The sequence below is a fragment of the Pseudopodoces humilis genome, chromosome 6 (genome assembly GCF_049639895.1).
Source record: "Pseudopodoces humilis isolate 2021_Gansu_Grassland_sample_001 chromosome 6, ASM4963989v1, whole genome shotgun sequence".
NCBI classification, from domain to species: domain Eukaryota; kingdom Metazoa; phylum Chordata; class Aves; order Passeriformes; family Paridae; genus Pseudopodoces; species Pseudopodoces humilis.
In genome coordinates, this window is record NC_142205.1 from 4065198 (window position 1) to 4090960 (window position 25763).

The following is a 25763-nucleotide window of genomic DNA, read 5'->3' on the forward strand; positions in this document are numbered from 1 at the left end:
AACTACTTCACCATGAACTCACTCCTTGCCAGCATTAGGTGCTGGAGCCAGAGCAGTGATCTCAAGGTGGGAGCTGCGATGTTGATTCATGTGCATTTAATTCTGTATTTTTTTCTTGAAATGCTCTGATAATATTTTTTTTTAAATTGTGCATAAACTCTGTAAGGTGATAAAAAGGCATATTTGGAATATTTGTTCCCCAAGCTATGCAGGAGAATTGTCAGTCAGACTTTACTGGGTAGCCCCAAAGAGTATTTATTGGAGACATGCTGTTAGCAGAGGACCCTTTTAGCTCTGTTTCATCAGAGTGAATTACTGAGGTCTGTTCTCCTGAGGCAAGACTTTGAATATTAACTACGAAGGTGTTCTTTGTTATGCTGTTGATATTGTGAGGGATGATTCAGTTTCTATTAGGAGTCCCAGAGACTATGAATAAATTGTACTGGGGCCCTTTCAGGTTCTATTGATTATGAAACCCTCACAGCACATTCGACCTAATCTAACCCTCTGAACATCTGCACAAATCCAGGGGACCTGTCAGGGAGACAAGAATTGGGGTAACCACTCAGAACTGGGTTTATCTGGACATTAACTGCTCTATATTGGATGTTAACTTGGATGTCCAGCAGGCAACCTGGAGTTTCAAGTGAAACCTGGTCTTTTGGCTGCTCAGTTCAATTCCACAAATTAATGCAGAGCATAATTTTAAGTTATTATTTTCATAATGCTGATAAAGAGGTTTCTCATTTTTCAGAAGGTTGCAGTTCACAAATCTTGAGTTAAATGAATGGTAGAATTTGATTTTTCACATTTTATCTAATACCTCATGTATAGACAAGGTGGGATAGATCTACCTAATACATGAACACTGCCACTATCTGATTACTTTTCTCTGATCTCATGAACTCAGCTCCATCTAATCAGTATTTGTGTTGTGTGCAGTGCCCAGACTCAGCCTGCAAGCAGGATCTGCTGGCCTACCTGCAGCGCATTGCCCTGTACTGCCACCAGCTCAATATCTGCAGCAAAGTCAAGGCAGAAGTTCAGAACCTGGGAGGAGAACTCATTGTATCAGGGGTAAGCTGGGATTTGAGTTTAGCCATTTGTTTCCCATGTAGCACTTGGAAGGGAGCACTTTTGATTGCAATAATGTACAAAACAAAAATCCACTGATTCATAAGCAAGTTTTTTTTTTTTTGTTTTTTTCAAATTCTATCACCATTATTCCAGGCCTTACAATAACTTGTGTAGAGCAATTTGATTTTCCAATTACCCTTTGTTTATACTAACCTTGTAAAATCTTCATTCTTCCAAAAGAAAAGTAATTTCATAGCCTAGAAAGTCATTGCCAAGCTGTGAATATTATAATTATTTGGAGCTTTTGTATATTTGCTCATTATAAATCTTCTTTCCTTTGTTAGTACTGGTAATTTCCTTCCTCTGTGCAAAAGCCAACTCTGTATGAAGTGCATATTGTTAAGATGGTGATGACTAATGGGATTCATTCACTCAGGTTCCAATGCACACTAGGTTTAGCAAAAGACTCTGGAAGGCCAGCAAAATATTTTAAATTTTGATGCATATGCTGTTTTGAAGTACTATTGCAAGCACAGTGATTATATACTCTAATACCACCCAGTTATTGCAGTTATTTTCAATGAACACTACAAACTTCTTACACAAAACTTTTTGTAGAAATAAAAACAGGCAGCAGTAATACTATAAGCATTGAGTTTTTTACATTTTTAAAATATATTTTTTTCCTTCTCCTCTGTTGGCCTTTGAGCCTCTGGGAGTAAGCTAGAACCAAGAAGAAGCAGTGACTGCTCTTCATGATTTCTTTTCTTTCATGCTAGTTTAGCCCCATGACACCTCTGTTATCCTCTAACTCAAGTACAGACCACATGTATGTAAATTTGTAACATATTCCACTCTCCTGAGTGTTTTCAAAATGATAGTGATGTGTGAGACCCAAGATGCTCAAAAAAAATTGTTTCCAAACATGGTTTTGAAAAAGCACCCTTTCATTGTTTAAGCCCAATCAAGTATGAAGATTATTAGGACAACAAACTTGTGCCCTTCATTCCATCCATGATACTCCCCAGTGACATCACGGGTCTTCCTCAAACATGTCAGAAGTCACAGAAAGTGTTCTCAGTCACGTAACATTTTTATATATATATTTTTTTTTTTTTGCAAAGCACTATAGAAGGTCTTAAACATTTGCCAGGCTTTCTTGGATCAGGCATTCTGAAGTCATATACACAATCCTAAAAGGAGCTGCTTAAAGGTTCCTGTATCTGTCCTGCAATTGGTCTTCACTTCTTGACGTATGTACGTATGTAATTTTAATACCTTGATCTTCCCACAGCAATGAAAAGATCCTCTTCCATTTTCCTGACACCAACGGCGTGATCTGTCCTTGTATCACTGACAGCTATGCCGCATCGTAATTGCTACGATCTTTTCTTACCTCCTGCCATCTGGGTCCAGCCTTTCATACCCATTGACTTGTCATGTTCATCTCTCTAAAACAATTCCCCGAATCAGTGCTTCTCCTGGCTTGGCTTTTGTGGTTGTGTGTGTTTCTTTTTTCGAGTCTCTTTATTCAGTGTTTGTGGATGCTGAATAAGCCATTGTGAACCTTGCGCATCTCCTCGTTCCTGGAACATCCCCATCCGTTGTGGAATTATAAGTGGCCAAACCGCTTGAGTTCATCATTCCAGTCTGGCATTGTTGGCACCCGCTGCTTCCCAGGCTCCATCACCATTGTCTTTCTGTTTGGTGGGGTTTTCACAGTCAGTGTCAAAGGCAAAATGAGCTTCAGCCACGGAAATTATTTGGGTCTGTTCCAAAGACTCGGTAAAACTGACCTACAGAAAATTTGAAGGTTGCCCAGCTTGCTTCTTCTGCTGGTGCTCTGAGCAGGAGGAGGTGTAGTGAGTTGAACTCCTGTGCATCCCTTTGTGAGAGCATTATCTTGTGATCTGACATGACCCAGTCAGTGCAGAGCTTTCCTGACAGTGTTTTCTGAGCTGTTGATCTTCAGGGTGCTGGGTACTGTATGCTCCTTTGCTATCCAGAGGTCTGGTATCCAAGTGCACATCCACATCTGCTTGTCTACTTGCTGCTTCTGCTTCCATCTTCTTCTTCATTCTCTCTTGGATAGCCAATTACAAATAAACAGTATTTTATTTATACTAAAATGAAATACCATTATTTGGCAACTTGCATACAGTACAATGTTAGAGGTACTATAGAAATCCAGAACTCAAGCTTCCCAACCTATGACTACAGAAGTAAGTTTCTGTGATTGTGCTATATTTAAATGTTTTGATGTAAATATCAAGCACCATGACAATTATTACAATATTATAATTTACTACTGTGTTTACAAAGAGCCACAAGACAATTCAGATCGATCCAAAAGATGATTTGTGATTCAAAACTGTTATGGGGAGTAGGATCTCTGCTTGAATTTTTTTCGTTATTAAGAATATTAATCAATATTTATAAATGAAATGAATGTATGCATATGTATGTTTGAATCTTTGTGTGGGTGTATGCATATTTATATATAAAGGAAAGAGACATAAAACCAATTAAAAGCTAAAAGACAGATGAAAGCCGCCCCACAGTTCTTACAGTTTTGTTAGATAAAAATATGTTGCAACAACTTCAAAACTACTGTGTACATAACATTTAATGTGCCGTATGTCTTTTGATGAAACTTCTATTTCTTTTTTTTCCCCTGAGAATCAGTAGTTCAGTATGGTTTACCTCTGAAAATAAGCATAAAGCTGATCTTGTTTGCTTTTTCCTCTATAGATTGATATGATTCTAGCATAGCATATGAAGGGTCCTTTTTGGCATCAGTGACTTTGCTGCAAATAGGAAAACAGATCAAAAAGTAAGAAAATGTCACAGTCCTGAATTGTAAATTATTTCAGTAAAAGACCCACTGTTGTTTTTCCCTTTTCTTTCTCCCATTCCTTTTCCCCTCTGCTCTTTTTTCTCTTTTGATCTTTCCCATCAGACTCCCTCCATGCAAGGATTAGCAAAATTTTTTTTACCAGTTAAGCAAAACCTGGCAATTTGGAGTTAGCACACATCAGCTAATTCCTCAGTAATACTAAGAGGGCAAAGACAATTTAGACTGTCTGTTGACTTGGCCCTTTATGATCCAAGGTGAGACTCTTAATTCCTGATTCCAATGGAGATTTGAAAAGTAAAATAGGAAACCCTGATACCACTTCTTCAGTGAGTAACCCAAAAAATGATTGCAGGGAAGAAAATAAGCAAAAATTGTGAGGAGGATGTTAGACAAAATCAGAAAAAGAAAATAATATCAAAAATTAAAAATATTTTAAAAATATTTCTAACTGTGTAGATGATAACCTTGTTCCTAGTAAAACTCTCTTTGACCTTGGTCCATAAACAGATACACGTTTCTGTAATTTTAGATTTCAATATTCAATTTCTAGTTCCCCTCTGAGAATAAACAACCTCCTTTAATGAAATTACAGAGTAAAAGCACTTCAAAATAATTTGCTTTGTCTCCTGCTTTGGTTTATTTAAGGCAATGCATATTTGCTTCATAATCACTCGCAGTATTGTATTGGAATGAATCCTCTGAGGTGCTGAGAGTACACTGCTCTCAGTGAAGTAAATCCCATTTACATATACTTAGCTCTTGCTGATGGCCTTGCCTTTTTGTGGAGCTACTTTTGCTCAATAGAGTTGCTTTTAATGATGTTTCTTATTTGGATAAAAAAAAAAATCAGACTTCTAACTCTAGGGCTGCTTTATTTTTCTAGCATTCCTGTCTGCCTCTTGTTAGCAAGAGAATTACAATAAAACAAATCTATATATTCATTTCCTATTCCAGAATAAATATCCACTTGTTCTGTTTACTGCTGCTCAGAAGCTGATCAGCTCATTTACCTACTATCCATTTAGGCTGTGAGCTTGCATTTTTTAAAATTCTTGTTTATGTTGGTAGATTTGCAACAGTTTTTCCTGTAGAATTAGATCGAGCAGAATTGAAGAAAATCCCTTATTCAAGGCAGCTCCTTATCATGTTCTGCTTTGATTTAGAGCCCTACAGATAAAATCAGGTGTATTATCAGAAAATTTGCCAGTCTTAAACTCCTGAACCAGACAGATATGCAGTGTCATACAGAGTAGCAGCCACATGCCCTTGAACACTGTCCAAATGTATGGAATCAATAGCTAAAGCACACTCCAAACATACACTTTAGCTGGATCCAGTTCCCAGTTATTTTCTAAGTCCTATTTATCTTAATGTAATAGGCTCAACTGTGATACCCAGAGAAGGATTCCTATATTCTGTTGAAGATACTAGACAGTGTAGCTAAGATTGTGAGTTTATCAAGGAATTCTTGCTTGGTGAATCGAAGTGAGGAGTTTAGCAGGAGCAGGAAGGTGAAAGGGCTGGAGCCACGCCATTAATTTTGGGTAGGACATGACAAAAATTGATATAACACCTGGATTGGGAGGGTGGATACATAACAGTATGAACAAAAACAGATATACTGCAAAATAATTATATGTTTATCTGTGATAAGAGCCAGACCTCATCAAATATGAATGAGCCTCATTATTTATCAGAAAATAACTGAGCATCCAGCAGTTATTTCAGATGAGCTCACCAGCAGTTCCCCTATCAATTCTGCCTATGGATCTTACATCTAAATAAAAATGGTTTAAATGTTCTGCTTTTCTTTTAATTAAGTCTGAATCACTCTAAACTACCTCATACTGTAAAAGCAAGTTGGTGTCGTGTGGGCAGTAAAGTATCAAGTCACTACATATTAATTCTATAGACTCAAAGAAAAATCAGGTAGTTTGAAGTTCACCTGTTATTAAAAGTGAGCAAGCCCATCTTTCATTGAATTTTGATTAAGAGCAGTTACTGAAGAGCCACTGATGGGGTGCTTCATATCCCTGAAACAGAAAGCCTTTCTGGGGTGTTTTCCTTTGGTTTAAAGTTGGTAATCAGAGAGAACCTTTGCATTTAAAACACTTAAGAGAATGGAAAAAGTGTTGATTTGGAGTTTGGTAAATGGAGGAATTTCATTCTCCTGAACCAGGCAAGAATTGAGGATTATGTGAAAGAAAGGCTCCTGAAGGTAGAGTTGGTATTTGACAAAACTGTTGGATTCTTTCTTGTCAAAATTCTCAGGAGTGCAAAAAGGTTATTCAGTTAGTGAGAAAATTAGTTTGGCTATATATTTATAATAGAAATGGAACAACTGGCTGACATATCTTTGTCTCTGAACTGTAGAGAAGTGGATAAGGAGTTGGCTGCATGGTCACACTCAAAGAGTTGTAGTGAAGGGCTCACTGTCCAAGTGGACACCAGGGACGAGTGTGTTCCTCAGGGATTGGTGGTGGGACTGGCACTGTTTAACATCATTGTCACTGACACAGACTGTGGGATCAAGTGCACCCTCAGCAAGCTCAGTGACAACACTGAGCTGTGTGGTGCCACTGGCAGGCTGGAAGGGAGGGATGTCATCCAGAGGGGCCTGGACAGGCCGGAGATGTGGGCCTGGAAGGACCTGGTGAAGTTCAGCAAGGCCAAGTGCAGGGTCCTGCAGCTGGGTCAGGGCAATAATCCCTGACACAAACAGGCTGGGAGGAGAATGGGCTGAGGACAGACCTGAGAAGAAGAGCTTGGGTGTGTTGGTTGATAAGAAACTCCACATGACCCAGCAATGTGCACTGGCAGCCCCAAAACCACACATTCCCTGAGCTGCATCCAAAGCACCATGGGCAGCAGGGAAGGGAGGGGATTCTCCCCATCTCCCAGGCAAACAGCCACAGTATAAGAGGACACAGTCTTAAGCTTGCCAGAGGAGGTTTAGGTTGGACATTAGGAGGGATATCTTCATAGAAAAGGTGATTAGACATTGGAATGGGCTGCCCAGAGGGGTGGTGGAGTCACAGTCCCTGGAAAGGCAAGGCTGGACAAGGCACTCAATGCCATGGTGGTGTTGGGTCATAGGATGGACTCAGTGAGCTCAGAGGTCTTTTCCAGCCTTCAATAAGTTAACTTCAGCCTTCAACTTCAGTAATTTAATCCTATGATTCTGTTGAAGCAGAGGGTAGAGAAAAACACTTGGGAAATAATAAGGAAGGAAGCCAAAGAAATAGGAGATATGAAATGTTCAGGTCAAAAAAGACAAACCAAAAGCAAAATAGGAGTATGAAATCAAAGAATTGCGGTGTTGGGAAAGGACTGAGATGAAGTCAGGATCGTAAAGTTGGTTGAACTCCACAATAGTCTCTACTTTCCTAATATAACAAGCAGGGAGAAAAAACAGAAACCTCAAGGTCTTTGTTTTGACATTGTGAAAAGACAGCTTCCAGGACAGGAAGGCTGGGGCTGGGTAGTGAAAGTGAGACCTTGATCTATACTTTATATTCAAGTAGCTCACGTCATCTGCTTTAGGAGATGTTAAAGACATGAAAAAAACCAGAAAGATGTTTTAGCTGGACACTTTGGGCTGGAGATATATTTTAGTAACCTCTGCATAAGTGTTTGAATGTATGCAGATATACTGATACGTGTGAGAGTGAAATACAGCCACAGTAAGTGTACTGAGTTCCAAAATATATGGCTATGTGAAGCATAGATACTTCTACAGGTTTGGATAAACCTCTACCTGGAACAAATTTCTTTGAACTGAGTAATTTAGGAGTCTCCAACTCCTCATGGCACAGAGTGTCCCTCAGTACACTGCCCATGAAGGGACTACCTGCTGAAGTGGTAACATAAAACATTTATCATCCTGGCACTGGGTAAATTTACCACTCCTAAAGGATGAAGGAACCAGTGAGTTATGCAGGTTAATCAAAATGAGTGCTGGTAAAATCCTTCATGGTCATATATTCATTATATATGATGTATTTTATGGAAGCGCTGTCTTGCGGCTTTCTCAAAGTTAAAACAGAGAGGAATTCCTAATTATGCTATGAAACATCTTAAATATTAATTAAAAAAAAAAAAAATAGAAGCATAAATACATTCACCAATAGTGGCTCTAAAGCCATTTGCAATACCTCTCCCAAATATCTGTCAATAACAGGAATTTAGTTAATTATACGTAACTTACCTGTTGCAGCCCAGTAAAAGGGGCCAGGAGCTCAGAGAGTTTATGCTCTTGGCTTCCTTGGAGGGATTCAAGCCTGGAGTAGACAGTGTAGCAGCTGAGAAGATCTAATGTTTCAAGTTAAAAGTTATACAAGAGTCCTCCAGAGGTCTCTTTTAAGTTATGCTTGTACTGCGTTTTGATTCAAGTAAAAGATCCTGCAGGATCTTGTTCCTGTGTCAGGGAGTTCACAGGTTTTGTGTGCCTTTGTAAAAGGTGCTGGAGTGGATGATAGTGCATATCCTGAGCTTTGGGCATCAGGGGGATCATAACTGTGATCCACAGAAAAAAACTGTGCAGAAGCCCCTGGAAAGGTTAATTTGGTTTTTTTTTTAGTGTAGGGCTGTTCCTCCAAAGAAGGTGGATGGTGGCAGACAGAGTTTATATAAGGAAAGGCAGATGAACAAAGCTCAAGACACAACTGAAAAAGCCAACAAGAAAATATTTTTGGTGCAATAATCTCAGTTCTTTTGAAGCTCCAATTTTTTTTATATAAGGCTATTTTTAGGACTAAGAAAATACCTCATTTTATATGAATGCATGTATAAACACACATAAATATGAAACGATACAGCCTGCATAAATGGAAAGATGTTATCTAGAATTTAATTTGCAAAGCAAAATTACACTGCACTTGTCTTCATTAGAATATATTCATGGAGACAAGAAGCACACACACCATCTATATGTCTGCATTCAGTAGGTTTAAATTTAGACAGGTCAGACTTTTATCCTTATTAAGAAGCATTTTGGCTCGGGGGAACATGCTCTTGTGCTCTATCAAGTGACTAATATTCATGCATTTTTGAAAATTAAATTTATTGAAATTTCTCATTAGAACAATTTTCTGCAAAGAAAAGCATTTCTGATACCAAACAATATCAAACCATTTAATTCCTTGAAAACAGTGTGAAATGTTACAAATTCAAGACTGAGACTTGAAACAAATATGATCGTAGAAAAAGCTTAGAGAATTGAAGGAAAAATGTATGTGCTTCATTACATAGTGCATTTGCTTTAAAAACATTCAAAGCTTGCCTGCTACAGTAGTTACAGCTTCACTTCAGCCTGTTTTCCTATTCCAGGCCATGCTGAATGAGCTGAGAAGAAAATGGGAATATAATGGCTTTGTGATACAGGAATTACACCAGCCCTGCAATAATTAGCAGGGCTCAAAGACCATTCTAACACACCCTAAGATATGGTCCCAAAGGATTATTCCTGTAGGAATTACTATAAAGAGAGGACTTTAGTGCTATCTTATATTCACTTATTTTTCTTTCTTACTGCCTTTAAAAGAGATGGTTTGGGACCAAGCGTCACCATTTTGTGTTAAATAAGAATTCCTTTCCCCTGGGGCATTTTCAGTTGGCCTCCCTAATGCACAGCATAGATTTGCTAATAGGTTCATCCCAAGGCCATAAATGAACATGAGGTTTGTTTCTTGCACATGGAATTACGGAGACTAAATTTCCATAATGACAGATTTAACACATAATAGGAGATTTTGGGTTGTGTTTCTTATACAGAAGTACACTTTGTAGTTCTTGCAATTATTTAACTCCTTGAGTTGGAAAGTGGTGACCTTAAATCCCACTTCTAAAAGTACTATCAGATGGTACTTTTGCAGATATTAAAAGAATAACAACTATAGCTCAGAATTATCAGTTACTTTGACTGTAATTGTATTTCTTGACAACCAGAGCTGCAGATGAGTAACACACACATAGAACTACTCACAGACAAGAAGATGTGCCCTCAAGGGAAAACATCAGCAGATTTTTCCAGCCTGACCAAAATCAACTGCAAATACTGAACAGAACAGTTTATAACAAAATTTTTAATAAAATCCACAAAAGAGTTGTTTTCATTAAGTGAGGGAGGTCATAATTGCCTTTAGGAAGAGAGCTAACTGAGCGAGGAAGGTTATAAGTAGCCTTCTATCTTTAACCTCTGAAATATTTTCTTCCACACTTGGGACATATTTTTATTAAAATTATTATTTATGTACCTCATAGAAGCAAAGAAAGAATAGTTCTGTTATCACATCTAATCTTACAGGACTGATAAGCAGCTGCTTCAACAAAAAGGGTTTGTTTTGTATAGTGTAATTAAGACATTGATATGAAGTCAAAGTAAAACACTATCCAGTATCAGAAAAATCAATCCTAATCTCTTACTGTTAGATATTCTCAAAAGCTTTCTTATAACATCGCTTCTTTCTGATTCTGACACTAATACATCATCAAAACCTTGTGAACTGGGTTACCAGGTAGGTAATAGTATGTCTAGAAACTGAGATGAAGTATAAAAGCAATGTGTCCTAAATCTCATCAAAGACCAAATCAGAATTCTGTAAAACTGGATTAGAGCATCAATATCTGAGCCAAAAGACTACAGAAACATTTTCATCCCCTTTTTAGACCTGCAACTAGGTCCAACATCTCCATTGTCAATAAATTAGAGAAGTTACAGCTTTACTCAGCTTCTGTATTTCATCATTCCTTAACTATGACAGATAATGTACAAAAAGGATTTTCCCACTTATCCATCCCGCTGATGCCCTACAGCAGCCAGCCCTCTTTGGGTCAGAGGTGTGCCTGTGTTAAGCTCTCAGAGTTTTTATGATGTGTGTCACTTTGGCATTTTTACATGGCCTTTTCCAGCTCTCGTTTCAATTCTTTACAATCCATCCTTTTTTACCTTCTGTGTCTGTATCAGTCTGGATAACATTTCTGCAGGGCTGGTTCTGTGTGCTCAAACTTCACAGACAGCACCCAGAGGTACCTGTGTGGTGCCTGCCCTTCCCACTACGAATTCATCCTTTTAAGCAAGAAAGAAAGCACATTGGGATTTTTTTTTTCCATCAGATCTTTGAGGTCAGACTAAACATGGACCCTTGCTTGAAGCTGATTTTTGGTACCTGGGTGCAAGTGATTAAATCAATTACTTGACCAGCATTTACAGAGTTTTCTTATGTGGTTAGGCTTAACTTACATCCCACAGGAAAATACTCAATATTAAAGTCTTCATTTACTGTCTCTTAGCCTTTCCATTCATTCATTCAGTTAATCTTAATTGTGTTCCTTGGAGCATTTGGAAGATTTCTGCACTTTCTTGAATGAATATACATTTTAAAAATGCTTTCATGAGGTGTATTCTTTCTTTGCTTTTATTCAGTAATGTGTTTATGTGCACAGCTTAGTCTTAGCTTTGCTCTTCACTTAATATTCTCTTTATCAACTATAGATATCATACTAAGCAAGTGAAAACCAAATTTCAGGTTTAAGTAGTACTAGCCCCAAAATGCCATCTTGCATATGTTCTGTCACCCAATCTATTGAACTGTTTATATCACATTATCATGGTGGAATTTCCCATATTTCTTATCTTTTTGCTGGAGAATATCCTTGGTCATTCTCAGTCTTTCAGGATTTAATTGTGCTTCTTCTATATGTTTCATCCCCATAAAAGACAATTTAACTCTTTATCTCTCTAAACTCTCTCTTTAGAAGATCTTAGAACTGCTGTTACATGTGTAATTTTTCTGATATATAAAGTTATATCCTCTGAACATCCTTCTCTTCATCAGAAGGAGCAACCTCACATAGGCTTCATCAGGTCTGGTGGTCACAGGAGTTTGAAATATGTTCCTACTTTATTTGGCAAAAACAACTGTGGTGCAGTAGTCAAGCCATAGGTTACCTAAGTTATGAATTCACTGAATACTGCTTGGTACTTTTTACCATAAAAGCCTTTAAAAATTGGATTTTTTTCTTTAGCAGGCCATTAGACATAAATATTAATAAGGAGTTGATGCAATACAGGGGACCAGAGGAGGTTTTCTTCCTCTTTGTCTTCAAACATGCAAATAGTTTGTAATCAAGAGATGATGTAAAAAGAAAATAAATTATGAGCAGCACTATCATTCATCACTTAGCACTCCTCAGCTGCAGCCTAGTTTTGCATTGTGTTCCTGCAGTTACATCTCATCTCTAACAGCCACAATAACTCTTCATTTCGCCCACTGGGCACCCATTTGTTGAGTTTTTAATTCCACAAACGCACTGCTTTAAAGCAACATCTGCAAATACTGCAGGATAACCGTGATGATGGAAGTTTTGAAGGTGAAGAAAGAAAATGCTTGACTCTGTTGTTAGGTGGAGTGACTGGTACTAGACATGAGTCACACACTTCCTTTTTTCAGTAGAAGGAAAGAGAAAAACAAAGAACACACTGACAGAGCAGGGAATGCAATTAGTCATTATTAAGACAGAAAAACTAATCATGATTAGATTACAATTCACATGAACCTTGTAGCCCCAAAAAGCCTGAGGGAAAGCATCAATATTAACTCCATGTGCTTATAATACATAACATTAAAAGCCATTTAAGGAGTATTTATTTTTTCTCTTCCAAAAGGCAGGCTCTTACACTAGCAGTCTTTACTTGCATAGCCCCCCACTCTCTGAGCAGTTTAAATGGAGTTAGGTGTAGCAGCAGGAAAAAAATTATATTATATATTTTTTTTCAATTTTAGTCTACATCTAGGTTATTAAGAAAATCCCAGTGGATAATATAAGCAATTATGTTTAGTCCCAAACCTGCTTTTCCAGAATTTGGATGATAAAAATACCATTTACAATAAAGTAGACTGAATATCCCATTTTAAGTCCTCCAGTTTCAGTCCTTGGGATGTTGTTTGAAAAAAAGTGTGCCTCAGCCTGTATAGCTGTCATTGTCTAAAAATTTACATCTTTAAAAACATCACCTCTTTACAATTTTATTGATATTTCACTTGAAAGTGTGCTCTGTAAATAAATGAATGCCCAGAATTTTTATACTTCCCTCACTTGTTCTTTCAGCACAGTTTGTCAATTCTCATTTTCAATGCAAGAAAACTAAATTTCTTTTGCTGACCTCCCTCATGCAGTGGTGTAGGAGGCCCAACCCTCTGGATTACTCTACTCAAGGGTCAATCCACAGGTGTGAGCTGGATGTTTATCCCACATGGGGGAGCACAAATGTAATTCCTGTTGCAATCACCGGAATTTTAGCTGCTAGCACTGGTGTGGATGTTTTTGTGTAGTTTGGCTGTACAAAACCACACATAAAATAGAGTCACTTGGGAATCTATTGACCAAATTCATGCCTGATCTGATGTCAGCCAGCGTTTAATTGGGATAGAGCTTTCTGTCCTCTCTGGTTGTCATCAAGTGATGCCAAAAACGTTCCCCTTTTGAATGAGCCCCGTGGGGCCGGCAGGCTGAGCCTGTGCTGTGAGAAGGAGTGAGAGGAACCCCCAGCCAGTGGGGTTACTCATCGTGGAGGAGGCCCTGTGTCCTTGGCCAAGCATAGCTCCTTCAGCACACGTTCCCCTCTCCTCACCTCTACGCTACGGCACAATATTTCTCTTGCTCTCTCTCTCACTATCTCTTTTCTGTATCTCTCGGAAATCAGACTGGAGTTCAGAGCACTTTCACTACCTTTTATGAGGTAGAGTGTGATGTCATAGATGGGGGCAGGGCTAGTCAACTTTCCACCCACCCACCCACCTGTGCTGAGGGAGCTACGCTTGAGACTGGAAGCGGTGACTCCTCAACGGTGAGTAACCTCCTGTCTCATCTATGTCTCTATAGCTCTGGGGGTGGAGGGAGACACCTGAGAATGGGGGATTTTTTTGATAGTTTCTCTTTTTTTTTTTAATTAACCACAGGACTGACAGAGTTAATTGCATGTGTTGTCTTAGTCACCTGCAGAGAGGCATTTCCTCCCTGTCCAGAAGTCCCAGAGTTAACTCCACCCGCAAAGCAATGGCCACGTTTCTCTGCACAGGTGGTCCATTGGCTGATGGTTAAACTGATCTTTCAGTGTTTATCTTGCCCTGTGAAAAGGCAGGCTCTGGTCCCCTTGAACTCAGTTGCTAAACTTCCATTAATTTAATTACAGTGTTTAATTACGGTGCCGGGCCATAGTTTTCCTGAAGTTCTTTATGATTAAAGATAGATGATGTTATTTTTATATTTATCATTATTAACTGTGGATAATGGCTGTTTATATGGGACAGGATTTCTTTTTTTTATATTCTCTATTACTGTTTTTATTCACTTTATCCAGAATATTTATGAAGCTGTGTGTTGATAATAAGCCAATTATAAGACCTTTTTCATAGATGAAATAAAATTCAAAGGTAAATTGTGGAAGACATAAAATTAAGCAGAAAACCCAGAAGAGATGTAACTCAGACTTAACCTTTGAAATTATAAATCAAAGCATTTGATTTTTTTTTTTTCTTTGATAAGAACTTGAGATGGGCAGGGATGCTGCTGACTGAATTTCTTGGTGTGTTTTTTGTCTCACTACCTAAATGTTACTATTTTACTTTAAAGCATTGTCTTGTTACCTATTTCCCTCAGCCCCAGGTATTACTGCTTCACTGTTTTAATATCCCTCAGCACATTAAAAAAGACAAGATGGACTACGAAGACCTTCCTTTCTTGTTCTGCCTCCTGGGTATCTATTAAAGCTGTCAAGATGTCAGAGCTCTCATATTAAAGGGCAGAAGAAGGATCATATGAAGATTTTGGGCCCTGGGGATACTGCAAATCTTGCTGTTCTTGTTCATTTAAAGCTCTTTACCAGCTTTGTGTGGGATCTGTTCATATCCCAGGGAGAGGCACTAAACGGTAGCAACACGCCCTCAATAAATCAAAGGAAGAGAGCGCAGTCCCAGCCTTTTCAGCAGAGGGGGTTCAGAGTCTGATTGATGAAGTACTTCTATTTTCAGATGACTAGGTGGCTTTGAGCAATTGGGTAAGGGTGCAGACATTCCATCTTCTGGTCAGTGGCATTGCTGGGAATTGGTCCACAGTGATGGATAGATATTCCTCCCTGATGACTCAGGAATGCTCTTTGTATCAATGCACAGGACATCTAAATGGAGTTCTGGGAGGTTGAGAGTCTTGTTTACAAAGCTATCTACCAAAACTCTCACAAATGGTTGTTTCCCTCCCTGTCAAAGAGAAAAATAATGATAAAGAATATAAAAATGTCTCCCTGACAGGTGGTAGCTTTTCTAGCTTTGAATAATGTGCACAAGGTGTTTTATTGCTACTGTTCATTCCTTTGGTAAACCGAACACTGAAATCTCCAAATCTTCCTTTGCAAAGCCACAAACTTGCCCAGCAAATTTAGCTTCCCCAGCAAACTTTAATCTTTTCAAAAAAGGAAAAACAGGTTAGTCAGTCTCTGTTTCACTGGGAAAACTTTATGGGAATTGCAGCTCTTAAAGATGTTTTGGAGTTTGTTCTTTTCAGAGGCAAATGCTTGGAGGTAAAATTTTATTTAGATCCTAAGCACATTCTTTGCTGATGAGTTTATCAAATTGCCTAAGCACATAATTATTCTTGCATAATGCAGGAGACTTCAGTTTTTGCATGGAATTCATAAAACACAAAGAGCAACTGTACAGTGCCCTAAACTCACTTCAGTGATACAAAAGCATTTTGGTGGCATAGAAACTTTTCAAGACTGGTGTAAGTATTGGGAAAAGGGAATCAGAATTGGTGTCATTCAATAATGATGGAGAATTAGGGACAGTGATCAGCACTGAGGGGATCTCGTGGAACAGAGATGTCAGCAGATTACTTTGAATCCAGAGAAATTTGCATTCTAAATTTATCTTGTAAGATGAGCAAACTAGCAGTTGGTTGACTTCTGTATAGTGGGGAGTTTGTAGAGGGAATGATATTCCAAATTGCATGAACTGTTCCAATAATTAACCTGAAATCTATCTGGGCCAATTCTAATAACAAATTTTTGTCCAGGTAACCCCAGGCCGTGAGTCTGTGAGTTTGGCTGGTTGCTTAACATTGGGAGAATAAATAAACTAATGCTACATTTACTGAGCTAATTCCCCTGTTAAATTATTTTACTGGCAGCTATGATTAAAAAAAAAATATTATAATGTCTGAAGTGCACAGATTCCTACATTTTACAGCCTAGGTTTAAATATGTATTTAGTCAATTACGAAGTTTGTTTAATATTATTTACATGAACATCACATTACATTAAAATATTTTAAGGCCTAGATTTCAGCTGACTTTATTTAGTGTTTAATATGAAAATTTTAAAGCAAATATCTGAGAAATTTCTTCCAATACATGCTAATTCAAATGATTTAAATCTTCATAAATTACTAAAAAATCTGAAAGTTAATTTTTGATGCAGTATTGCAAGCACGTTGTGTATAATCATCTCAAAACCCAGTATATTAACTAGTCTATTTACACCTATATATTTAAGGACATCAATATTTAAATGAAAGCTTTATTCCTCAGGCATAATGGCAAAGGGTGAGCAATAGTTTAATGATGTAAGATCATCTACAGGGATCAAGCATTAAAGCAGCTATGTGAAATTCTCAATTTTTCTCTGTTTGCCAGGCTGCTTTCTCTCACAAGTTGAATTAAAACTTTGTGGGTTGGTTCTTACCTTCTTTTTCTCTGTGAGAAGTGAGGGAGAGCTGTGAAATGCACCATCTGTTCCCAAACCGTGTCAGCTGGCAAAGAGATGCTTCTCCCCCTGCCCTCTCTTACTTACTCTTGCAGTTTTGGGCTGGTTTAACACCATTGCCTCAACACGAATTGTGTGGATTTAATCTTGCCTGAGCAGGAGAAGTCACAATGACAGTGCACACATTTTAAAGGACTCTTCATGTTGATTTAAATTTCAGTCCTCTCAAACCTCGACCTCAGCCTGTTTGAATTTATTACACAAATGCTCTGTAGCACTTGAACTGAGTGTAGTGGATGGAGGAAACCAGGACTGCCTTAACACCCTGGACTTTCTGAACCTGGGACAGTTGCACTCAAAGACATTAAACATAATTATCTTAAATCATAATCCCTTGGATTTTTATCAGTCCTATCTGAGTGTCTCAAAGCAAACACATGGTGAACCCTGGTAAAACTGAAAACACAAGTAAATATTGTCATTATTTCCTTTCTACAAATAATGCTGAGCCACACTCAAGGCAGAAGAGATCTACAGAATCACGATGGGTTTCAAGCACTACATACTTCTTCATAACTCAGTTAATGCTCAAGACCAGCATTTCTCTGTCTTCCACTTGATATTCCAGTTTCCACTCTGGATGGCCAAATTAAAATAAAAACCAAAATCAACCAACCAACCAAAAACAACAAAACAACCTCCCCCCAAAAAACGGAACCACAAATACTGCTATCCCCTTCCCCCCCAAAAAAAACAACAGGGAAAAGACTTCACCCAAGTTAAGTATGGTTTGAAAAAGATAGAATTAGAAAGAAATCCTGCAGTAACAGTGGGAGGCTGCCCCACTCAAGCTGTGCAAAAATATGAGAGTAGGTCTCTGGTGTAATGGAAACTGATTATTTTATTATTCAGAAAGATTTAAATTGAATTATGAAGAGGTTTTTGCTCTCATCTCTATTGCTGTGTGAATACTGACTCATTTAGCCAAGTGTAAACATCTGCATCTGAGATTTTCACTCCAGCCTTCCTTGATGTGGAACTCAAGAGCCATTTCCAGAGGGCAGAGATTCTTATTTCAGGTAGACACTGACAACTGCTTAGACTGGTAATACCTTAAAAAACACAGAGCCATAAGCAGGTGAATTAAATTGTGTGTGCAGAGTCAGAAAGATTCACCTTGGGCTTCTTTTGAGGGTTTATATTGATATGTAAGTAAATTCAACTTTCTGTGAACTATCTGATGCCTCATTTTTTTCTGAACAGAAATTTTTAAATTGCTTATTAAGGAACATTTATCTCTGTACATTTCCTGTCTTGATGCTCTGATCTCTTTAGCTTCTGGAGGCTGGAGAGATTTGTATGTCTTGTAGTTCGAGGGTTTCGCCCACTTGACATTTTTGGGGACCAAGAGACAATTAAGAAAAACAGTCCAAAAAACATTAAGTTGTTTGAATTCTTGGACCACTAGGTCAAATCCAAAGATAGGTTTTTTTGCAGATGTTGAGCACCTGTACACATTCACTGCACTGTCTGTAGGATTCAAATGCAATTTGGGATCTCTAAACTGAGTTCAAAAGGTGAAGTGCTCTGGCCCATCTCCAGAGAGAAAGAACCCATGAAAGATCTCCAGTGCTTCATGGTTCCTGGTCTTCTTCACCAAGCACAAAAGGAGTCTGGAATCCTTTGGTCCAGAACCTGGAATTAAGTAGATTGAGTGCAGGATGGCACCTAATTTATAGAAATGAAAACTCTGAACACTTTGACTCAGTCACAAAACACACCAAATCAGTGGATTTTAGGAACAGCCCTATTTTTCCTGCTTTCATTCCTAGAGAAATTGCTCAGTAAGAGGCATCTGAAAAAATTCTGGGGGTTCAAGTGACACCAGTCACAGTGGATCATGACTAATATTTAAAGACACTCACTCTGAATTTTTCTGATGCTAACCAAGTGCAGTCAAGTCTGTAGGTAACCATGACTAATGTACGCTATTTAAATAAGAACTTTATAAGAAATGAGCCTCTGAAAATGCTTTTTCATTTCACTATACATTTCACTTATACATTTCACTTCTTCTGAAGTCTATACCTTCATCTCCTTAATGTGAATTCTGGAATAATGGTAAGATTTGGAGGTGTGCTTGAATTAATTTGTTTTGTGGATGTCCTGAGGTGAAAAGCACAGGAACCGTTTGGATTATTTGAATCATTGAGAATATCAGTACTTCTGCATTTCGTAATCAGGGAAAATACTACCTTAAGTACTGCAAAGGAAAAGAGACTCCAGGTAAATTTGTAATCTCTAACACAAGTATTTTCAGAAGAGAGTAGTATTAGACTTAAACAATTTCAGTGAGCTATTAAAAATTTGTCAAAAAATTGTATTTTTTTCCTCCTTTTCTACTATTACTCATTTTTTTCCCCATTTGGTGGGACACTTGCTCTCGTAGCAGTGAAAATGAAATTGCCAACATCACCTACACAGTTCGTAGATGAATTTGCAGGTGTACAGAGAAGGCTCAGAGAGGACATTGTTGTCTTCAACTACCTCTGAGGAGGGTTTAGAAGAACCAGATCCAGACATGTCAGGGTTGCATGGTCATAAGGACACAAAAATCAGTAAAAACAAGTTTTCACGTGGGAAATACCAATAAGATATAAGGTAAAAAATTTTAACTGGAGGGTAGTGAAATTCAAGTGCAGGGTGGAATTCTCTAGTCCAGAGATGTGGAATTGTCCATCCTTGGACATACTCGAATTTCAGCAAAATCTAGAACAACCTCATGTAAGTCAAATTTTCAACAGGGCATTGCACAAGATGACCTCAAAAGGATCTTTTCATCCTTAAAGAATATTTGCATAATAAAACCTGAGTAATAAAAATGAGCCTTTAGAATTCAGAACAAGATTTTATTCATTACCGTTTATTCTCAATTTGCTGTCATCTTTGCTTGTTCTTTCACCGTGAATTGCAACAGCCTTTACAAATGTTTCTGTTTTGTTCTGGTTTCATTTGCTTGCAGTAAGTAAGAACAGGTAATTGTTACCTGTTTAAATGGTTTTTAATGACATTTAGTGTTAGCTAAAGTTAAAAATATAATGAACAGATGCATTTACAAATAGTTTGTTCAGTAATTGACTAGGGAAAAATTCCTTCTAGTAGGGAACTCTCCTTAGTTACTGAATATTGTTTAACCATTTATTGAGTTGGCCAAATAAATAGAACAGTTAAGAATGAATAATTTATATGGTATAAATTATAGAATTTTCCATTAGAAATTATTTGTTATATATGATAAAGCCAGCTCTGTCTGACTGAAATAGAGCTTTCCCTTGAAGTCTATTGTGGAGTTTTGATTATTTTTTTGTTGTTGTTGCACACTGCACAAGTGCTGAAAAGTGCTCAGGGAATCAAACAGAGAAAGGAATGTTTTCACAGATTGAATTGAGCAACACTGGGAGGACCCTCAGCTTCAAGGGGGTAAAATCCTTTTAGCACCTCAAAAATGATCAATATCTTGAATGATCGAAGCCTTTATCTGCTTCTACAAGACATAAAATATACATGAGCAACAGCAGGCAAACATTAGGAAGCAAGAGATACTTGTCCTGGTATCATCTTCCATTCTACAACAAGGTTTAATTTTATTTTATTTATTCTGATGTGTTTGATGCATTTTCCAAGCCCTTTCCTGAGAAAAGCCAGCTGTGCCCATGGAGCACTTATCTTCAAAGTGCTGCTGTGCTGACCTGGCAAGCATGACTTTAGAGATTGGAAAGTAGCTGAAGGAGCAGATTTGCCTCAAAAACTGGCAGATCCTCACCGCTGAAGACATGGAGATAAATCACATACAGATACCACTCTGACATTTGCACAAATTAAAAAAGAATTTGGGGAAATAGCACATTTCTCAGCATTGCAATCTTAAATCCTGCTTTATGCTGCTTTTCATTTTGTTTTCTTTGAGACAAAATCAGGAGGAATAGCAGGAGATAACACATTTATTCGTGTAAAGCATAGAGTGTTTCTGTGCTTTATTGATTTTTTTTTTTGTATCCAAAGTCTCCTGCATTTTATCACTGAGTACAATTTCCAGCCAACCAGACATGATTTGGACTCCTTTCAGGTAAGAGTCTTAGAAAGACATGTTTTTTCTTTTTATTGTTCTTTAGAAAAAGAACAAAAGATTTGCTCCTAAAAGTCAGCTTGAAACAGCACTAGATTATTTTGGGCTTTTAAAATTTATTTCTGTCCTCAAATTACAAGTCAGAACTCCAGTTGGGAACAGGGAGATCAGTAGCACAGATTAGTTAGATATCCTCTATTTCCCTTTTTCTTCAGATTTAGCTGCAATTTGATATGATAATGGAAATTTGTACTGATGTTTTTGACAGACCTGTCTGTGCTTTTCTGTGACATCAGGTTCAGACAATGTTGTGTCTTGGGTAGACTCAAGGCATGTGAATCCCTGTGTAAATTAGTGTAAACTGCTTTTTTATTGGGCTTGATACTGAGTTTTGACAGACTTGCTACTCTAATTTTCTTCAAAAATCCTCCTGGCAATTTAAAATATTTTTAGTTATAGTTGGAGGTTGCATCTCCCATCAGATAGGGTTTGGACTTCATCTTGCTGCAGACGTTTTATCTTGTTAAATATTAGGTTTAAATCAGTCATACAAAATTCTATTTCCTGTTAATTATCCAAGAACTTGGAGAAAATTCCATGGGGCAGAATGGTTTTGAAATTGTAAATGTGGTTGTGCCAAGTTTGCTTCAGGTAGTGTTGGAGTTGTGATGGCCATTAGACAATCCTGCCCTTTGTCCAGGACATTCCACCCTTGGCATCATCCTCCAGATATTCGTTCTGTGCAGAATGAGGAATATTTGGAAGGAAAAGCCCTCAAATCATCATGGCAGGAGACTCATTCCCATGTTTCTCAGTTGTGGATTGATGTAGAAATTGTTTCTTCCTCTGCCTTCAACCTTAGCAAAGAAAATGTGTGGTACAAACAGGCAAATTTGTGGAGTGAAAGCCTGTCCCATCTACAAAAGTCCTTTAGCTTTATTCACTGAGGTTTTCTTCCCTGTGCTGTAGAGTTTTTCCAGATATTTTAGCATTCAGATTGTTGTGAAATACTTTAATTCAGCAACAGACTCTGAAAGTTCTGAGGCAGTGCTGTAGCATGAAAAAGCCTGCTAAAGCAATTGAATTTTAAAAATTTTTAAAAAAGGATTGCTTGTCCTTACAGAGTTTCTGGTGAGTGGTAAGAATCGTACTGGTTTGGCATCTTTTTTCCTACTGTGAAATGGCAGATAATGAGCAGAAAAAGAAAATTAAACATTTCTGAGAGTTTTTTTTTGTTGTGGGTTAAAAATAATTTCCCCCATTAAATTCTGAAAGGAATGCAACAAGATAATTAATTAAATGTTAAATACTGAGGAAATAACTTAGGTTATATTTGGTAACAAGAAGAAAAAAATCTAATTTTTTTTTTTTTTCATAGAAATAGTATTGGAGAAATTATTTATTCACTGTAAATGCATTTGTTGAATAGAAAAAAACCTAATATTTATCAAAAATTCAAAAACGTATTTTCCACCTTTGGGACCTGCAGGCTGGAGAGACACCAGTAATAATTATTTTCCATAAAAATAATTAGACAATTAGGTAATTAGTTAACTTTCAGGTGTTTCCAATTGTCTTTTTGTCATTTCACCATTTCAGTTAAAATATGAGCTTTCACATTAAGTGTTCTTCTCAAAGCAAATGAATTAGGATGTAATTTTGTCATTTATCCTTTTGCTTCTAAAATACTAAAATATTTACTTGGAAATAAGTAAAGCAAATGTAGGAATTCATTTATATTATGCCTATTTACCTTTTACTGGGAATGTCTGTTCTGGGAGTATTTTTATTTACTTCTGCTTTTGCAAATTAGCATACAGCAGTTGGCAATGTCTTTTAAAATGACAATAGTCCATAGAAGGCAGAAGATACCCATAGTTATTGCTGTATTTTTCTGCTTTCTGCTGTCCTTGGACATAGCAGCCTTTGTTTAATACAACTAAATGGGCTTGGGAATCCCTTGGGTTTCTTACCTGTAATTGAAAAAATGCAGATGAGAGTGGTTATTCAGTGGATTGGGCACCTATAAAACACAACTACCCCCAGAATGAATTAAATATTCATCATGTATAAAGGAGTAAGTTAATTGCAGTCAAATGTGAAAACAAATAGCTAGGAAAGGACAAGTACAATACAATTTTCTCTGTGTAGCTACAGATCCATTTTTAACATTATTGTGACCACATTACATTTCAGATGAAGACTTCTTCTGAGAGAGAGATTTTCAAGTATACAGGATAGTTTTATTGAAATGGACTGCAGGTAGCAAGAGCCCTATGAGCATTTTGAGGTGACTGAAGCAGACCCTCAGGCATTGCACAGCAGTGCTGGTAAAGAGCAGATGTCTCCTTCCATAGGGAAGAGAGCATCTGAGTAGCAAACAGGCCATTCTTGCACTGGATCTCTCTAACAGGGTAATGTTTTATGCATGAAATGTGCCACAGAAATGTAAGATGTAATTTTATAAATAAGATCTTTTTCTTGCATGCCTCTTGTGTACGTAGGAATGGATTTACCTATAAGCACGGCTGAGAGGAAAATGTTCTGTTGCATAAGAATACAGTCTGAGAAAGCTATACTCCTGATTTACCTTCCAGCTTCATAATTGCATAATTGTAGCCTTATTTTCTCTGGAGACTGTTGATTGACTTTTGGAGTGTGATAAGAGCAACTGTGTCTTGTCCAGGAAAGTGTGAATTTCCTTTGGAAAGAAGGAGAAGCAAGGAATTCACCCAGAATTCACAAAAAGCCTTAAGAGCTTGGCAGTGCCTAAGTCACTTGCTAAAGATGCTAAAGACACACTACAAATCAAGTCTTAGCCAAGAGTATTTGAGGAGCTACAGGTTCTGTTTCAATGTGCAAAATAAATTATATTTCTTTCCTCCCAATCTGTACAAAGTGAACCAGACCAAACTATTTATAAATAGCTCCTAATACTAATTTTTTGTTTTCATACCTTTCAAGGTCAATGTGGGCTGTTGTTATCTGAGCTGTCTTCCTGCATAACTGATGCATAGGCTCCCTGAATTGATGTGCACTAAAAATGTCCAATAGTTAATACATATTGAGAAAAAACATCCAATATTAACTTCACAATTTCAAGAAATAGAATCAATCTTTCATGATTTCTTGTGGTTAATTAATATAACTGCTAAATAAATAATTTCAGGTAATTAATAACTAAAGTGCCCAGCTTCACCTCTCAGCCCTTAAGTTTTGTTTTATCTTTGTCTAACCTGTGGAACTTGAAATAAAATCAGCTTTGTTACCATGTACTTGCTGATTTCAGTCAACTCATTTTTCAGTCATTCACTTGAAAATGGGAAAAACAGAGCTGGCTGAGTCTTTCCCATAAAAGGTGGTTTTTGTTACTGAGTTTCTTTAAGTTCTTTCCCAGTTCCTCAATATTGTTCTTGCATTGAGGACTCACTATCCCTTAACTGTGGACAGAGGATAAACTGAATATGAAAATTGAACCTATTTCATCAGTCTCCTCCTTTTTGTGTACTCAAGGAATGATTGTCTGGGATCCTGCAGAGAATAAAGTTCCTTATGGGATAATTAGGAATCATCTGCTGTAGATATGGCCAAAATTAAATCTATATTTGTGGCTTTTAGCAGCAAATTAAATATCAATCATTTGCCCTCTGTGTGACTTGACACTTTCACAATTGTTATCTGCAAATTTCTTCAAATGAGTGACTTCCTTTCCAAGTTTTTAGTAGAAATATTAATATTGTGAGGCCTCCAAATGGTTCCTCCAAGACCCCACTGTGAAATTCGCTGTTGAGCACAGATTTTTTTTTCGTGTGTGTATGTACTTCTGGAGAATCTGGAATCCTTCTGTGTATGTGTCTCGTTAGTTTTGTGTCAACTGAGTTTTTAATCAAACTGTCATGTATTACTAAGCAAAGGACCTTTCAAAAATCCAATTATACCCACAGCATTATTTTAAGCAATTCAAAGTTTAATCATACCAAAATATGATGTAGGTTACTTAGAAAATATTTTAACCCACACAGCCCTTTGCTTACCATTAACTGTGTTTCTTTCCTCTATTTGTGGAGTCTGTCACAGACATTCCATCATTCAATTTGGGAGTGCTGTCAGCTGAGTTGGCCTATCATTTCACAGGTCATTTTATTTTCATTGCTCAAATATTTCGAGACCAGAAACTATCTACAATTCTTTTGATGTCCTCACCCACATTTTAAGGTTTATTCAAACCATCAGTAATGATATAGAATATTCTTAAGCATTCAGCTCTTTTAAAGTTACCCATTCTGTATCCTTACTCATGGGAAATACAGATTTTTTTTTCCCCCCTCAATTTCCCTCGCCTTTTTATGGATATTTATTGTTATAAATATGAGGGCATCTCTAGAAGTTAGATTTTCTCCTTTCTAAAACATAAAGCATAATTCTTCTCTATTACAGCAGTCTGTCAATGCAGGGAGAACATCTCTTTTCATTGCTTTACTGTTAAGGACAAAAATTTCCAGCTTTATTCCCTCCTATTTCTTCAGCTATTTTGCTATTGCAGTTGCTGGTTATTTTATTTAGATTATGTGTATATGTAAAAGAAGCAAGAAATCTTGGTTATCTCAAGATTCTGGAAAATTCTGCAAATAGTGCAGGAAAATTGCAGAACAGCTGATAAGCAGCTCAAAATCCCCTCAAAACTTGAAGGATTTTCTGTAAGGGGAAGAAAATCCTGGAATTCTATTATTGGCAGATCTTTTCCCACCTTAACTATTGTAAGTGGACAGGTCCAGTGCCGTTATTCTTAGGTTCTTTATGAATTTTGAATTTTCCTCAGCATTCACTGTTCTTAAGAGTTTTGTGGACAGCAACCTAAGTTTATCTTTTGTGAATGAGAGAGCATTTTTTTTTTTCCCTAAAAGCAGGCAAACATATTTTTAAGGAGGTCTAAGCAGCAGAACAC

The 25763-nt window shown here is 37.3% G+C and overlaps 1 protein-coding gene across 4 annotated transcripts in view; it reads left to right on the forward strand.

Annotated features, from left to right (window-relative positions):
- CTNNA2 (catenin alpha 2) overlaps window positions 1–25763 on the forward strand; it is a 460539-nt gene that overhangs the window by 430796 nt on the left and 3980 nt on the right. For 3 of the 4 annotated variants that reach the window (XM_014258987.2, XM_088056519.1, XM_088056520.1), the window contains one exon: window positions 943–1077. In XM_014258987.2, coding sequence (XP_014114462.1) covers window positions 943–1077 — 135 coding nt within the window. Of the gene's footprint in view, window positions 1–942; window positions 1078–13637; window positions 13782–25763 lie in introns of all 4 variants that reach the window. The other variant, XM_014258992.2, reaches the window with a different exon arrangement.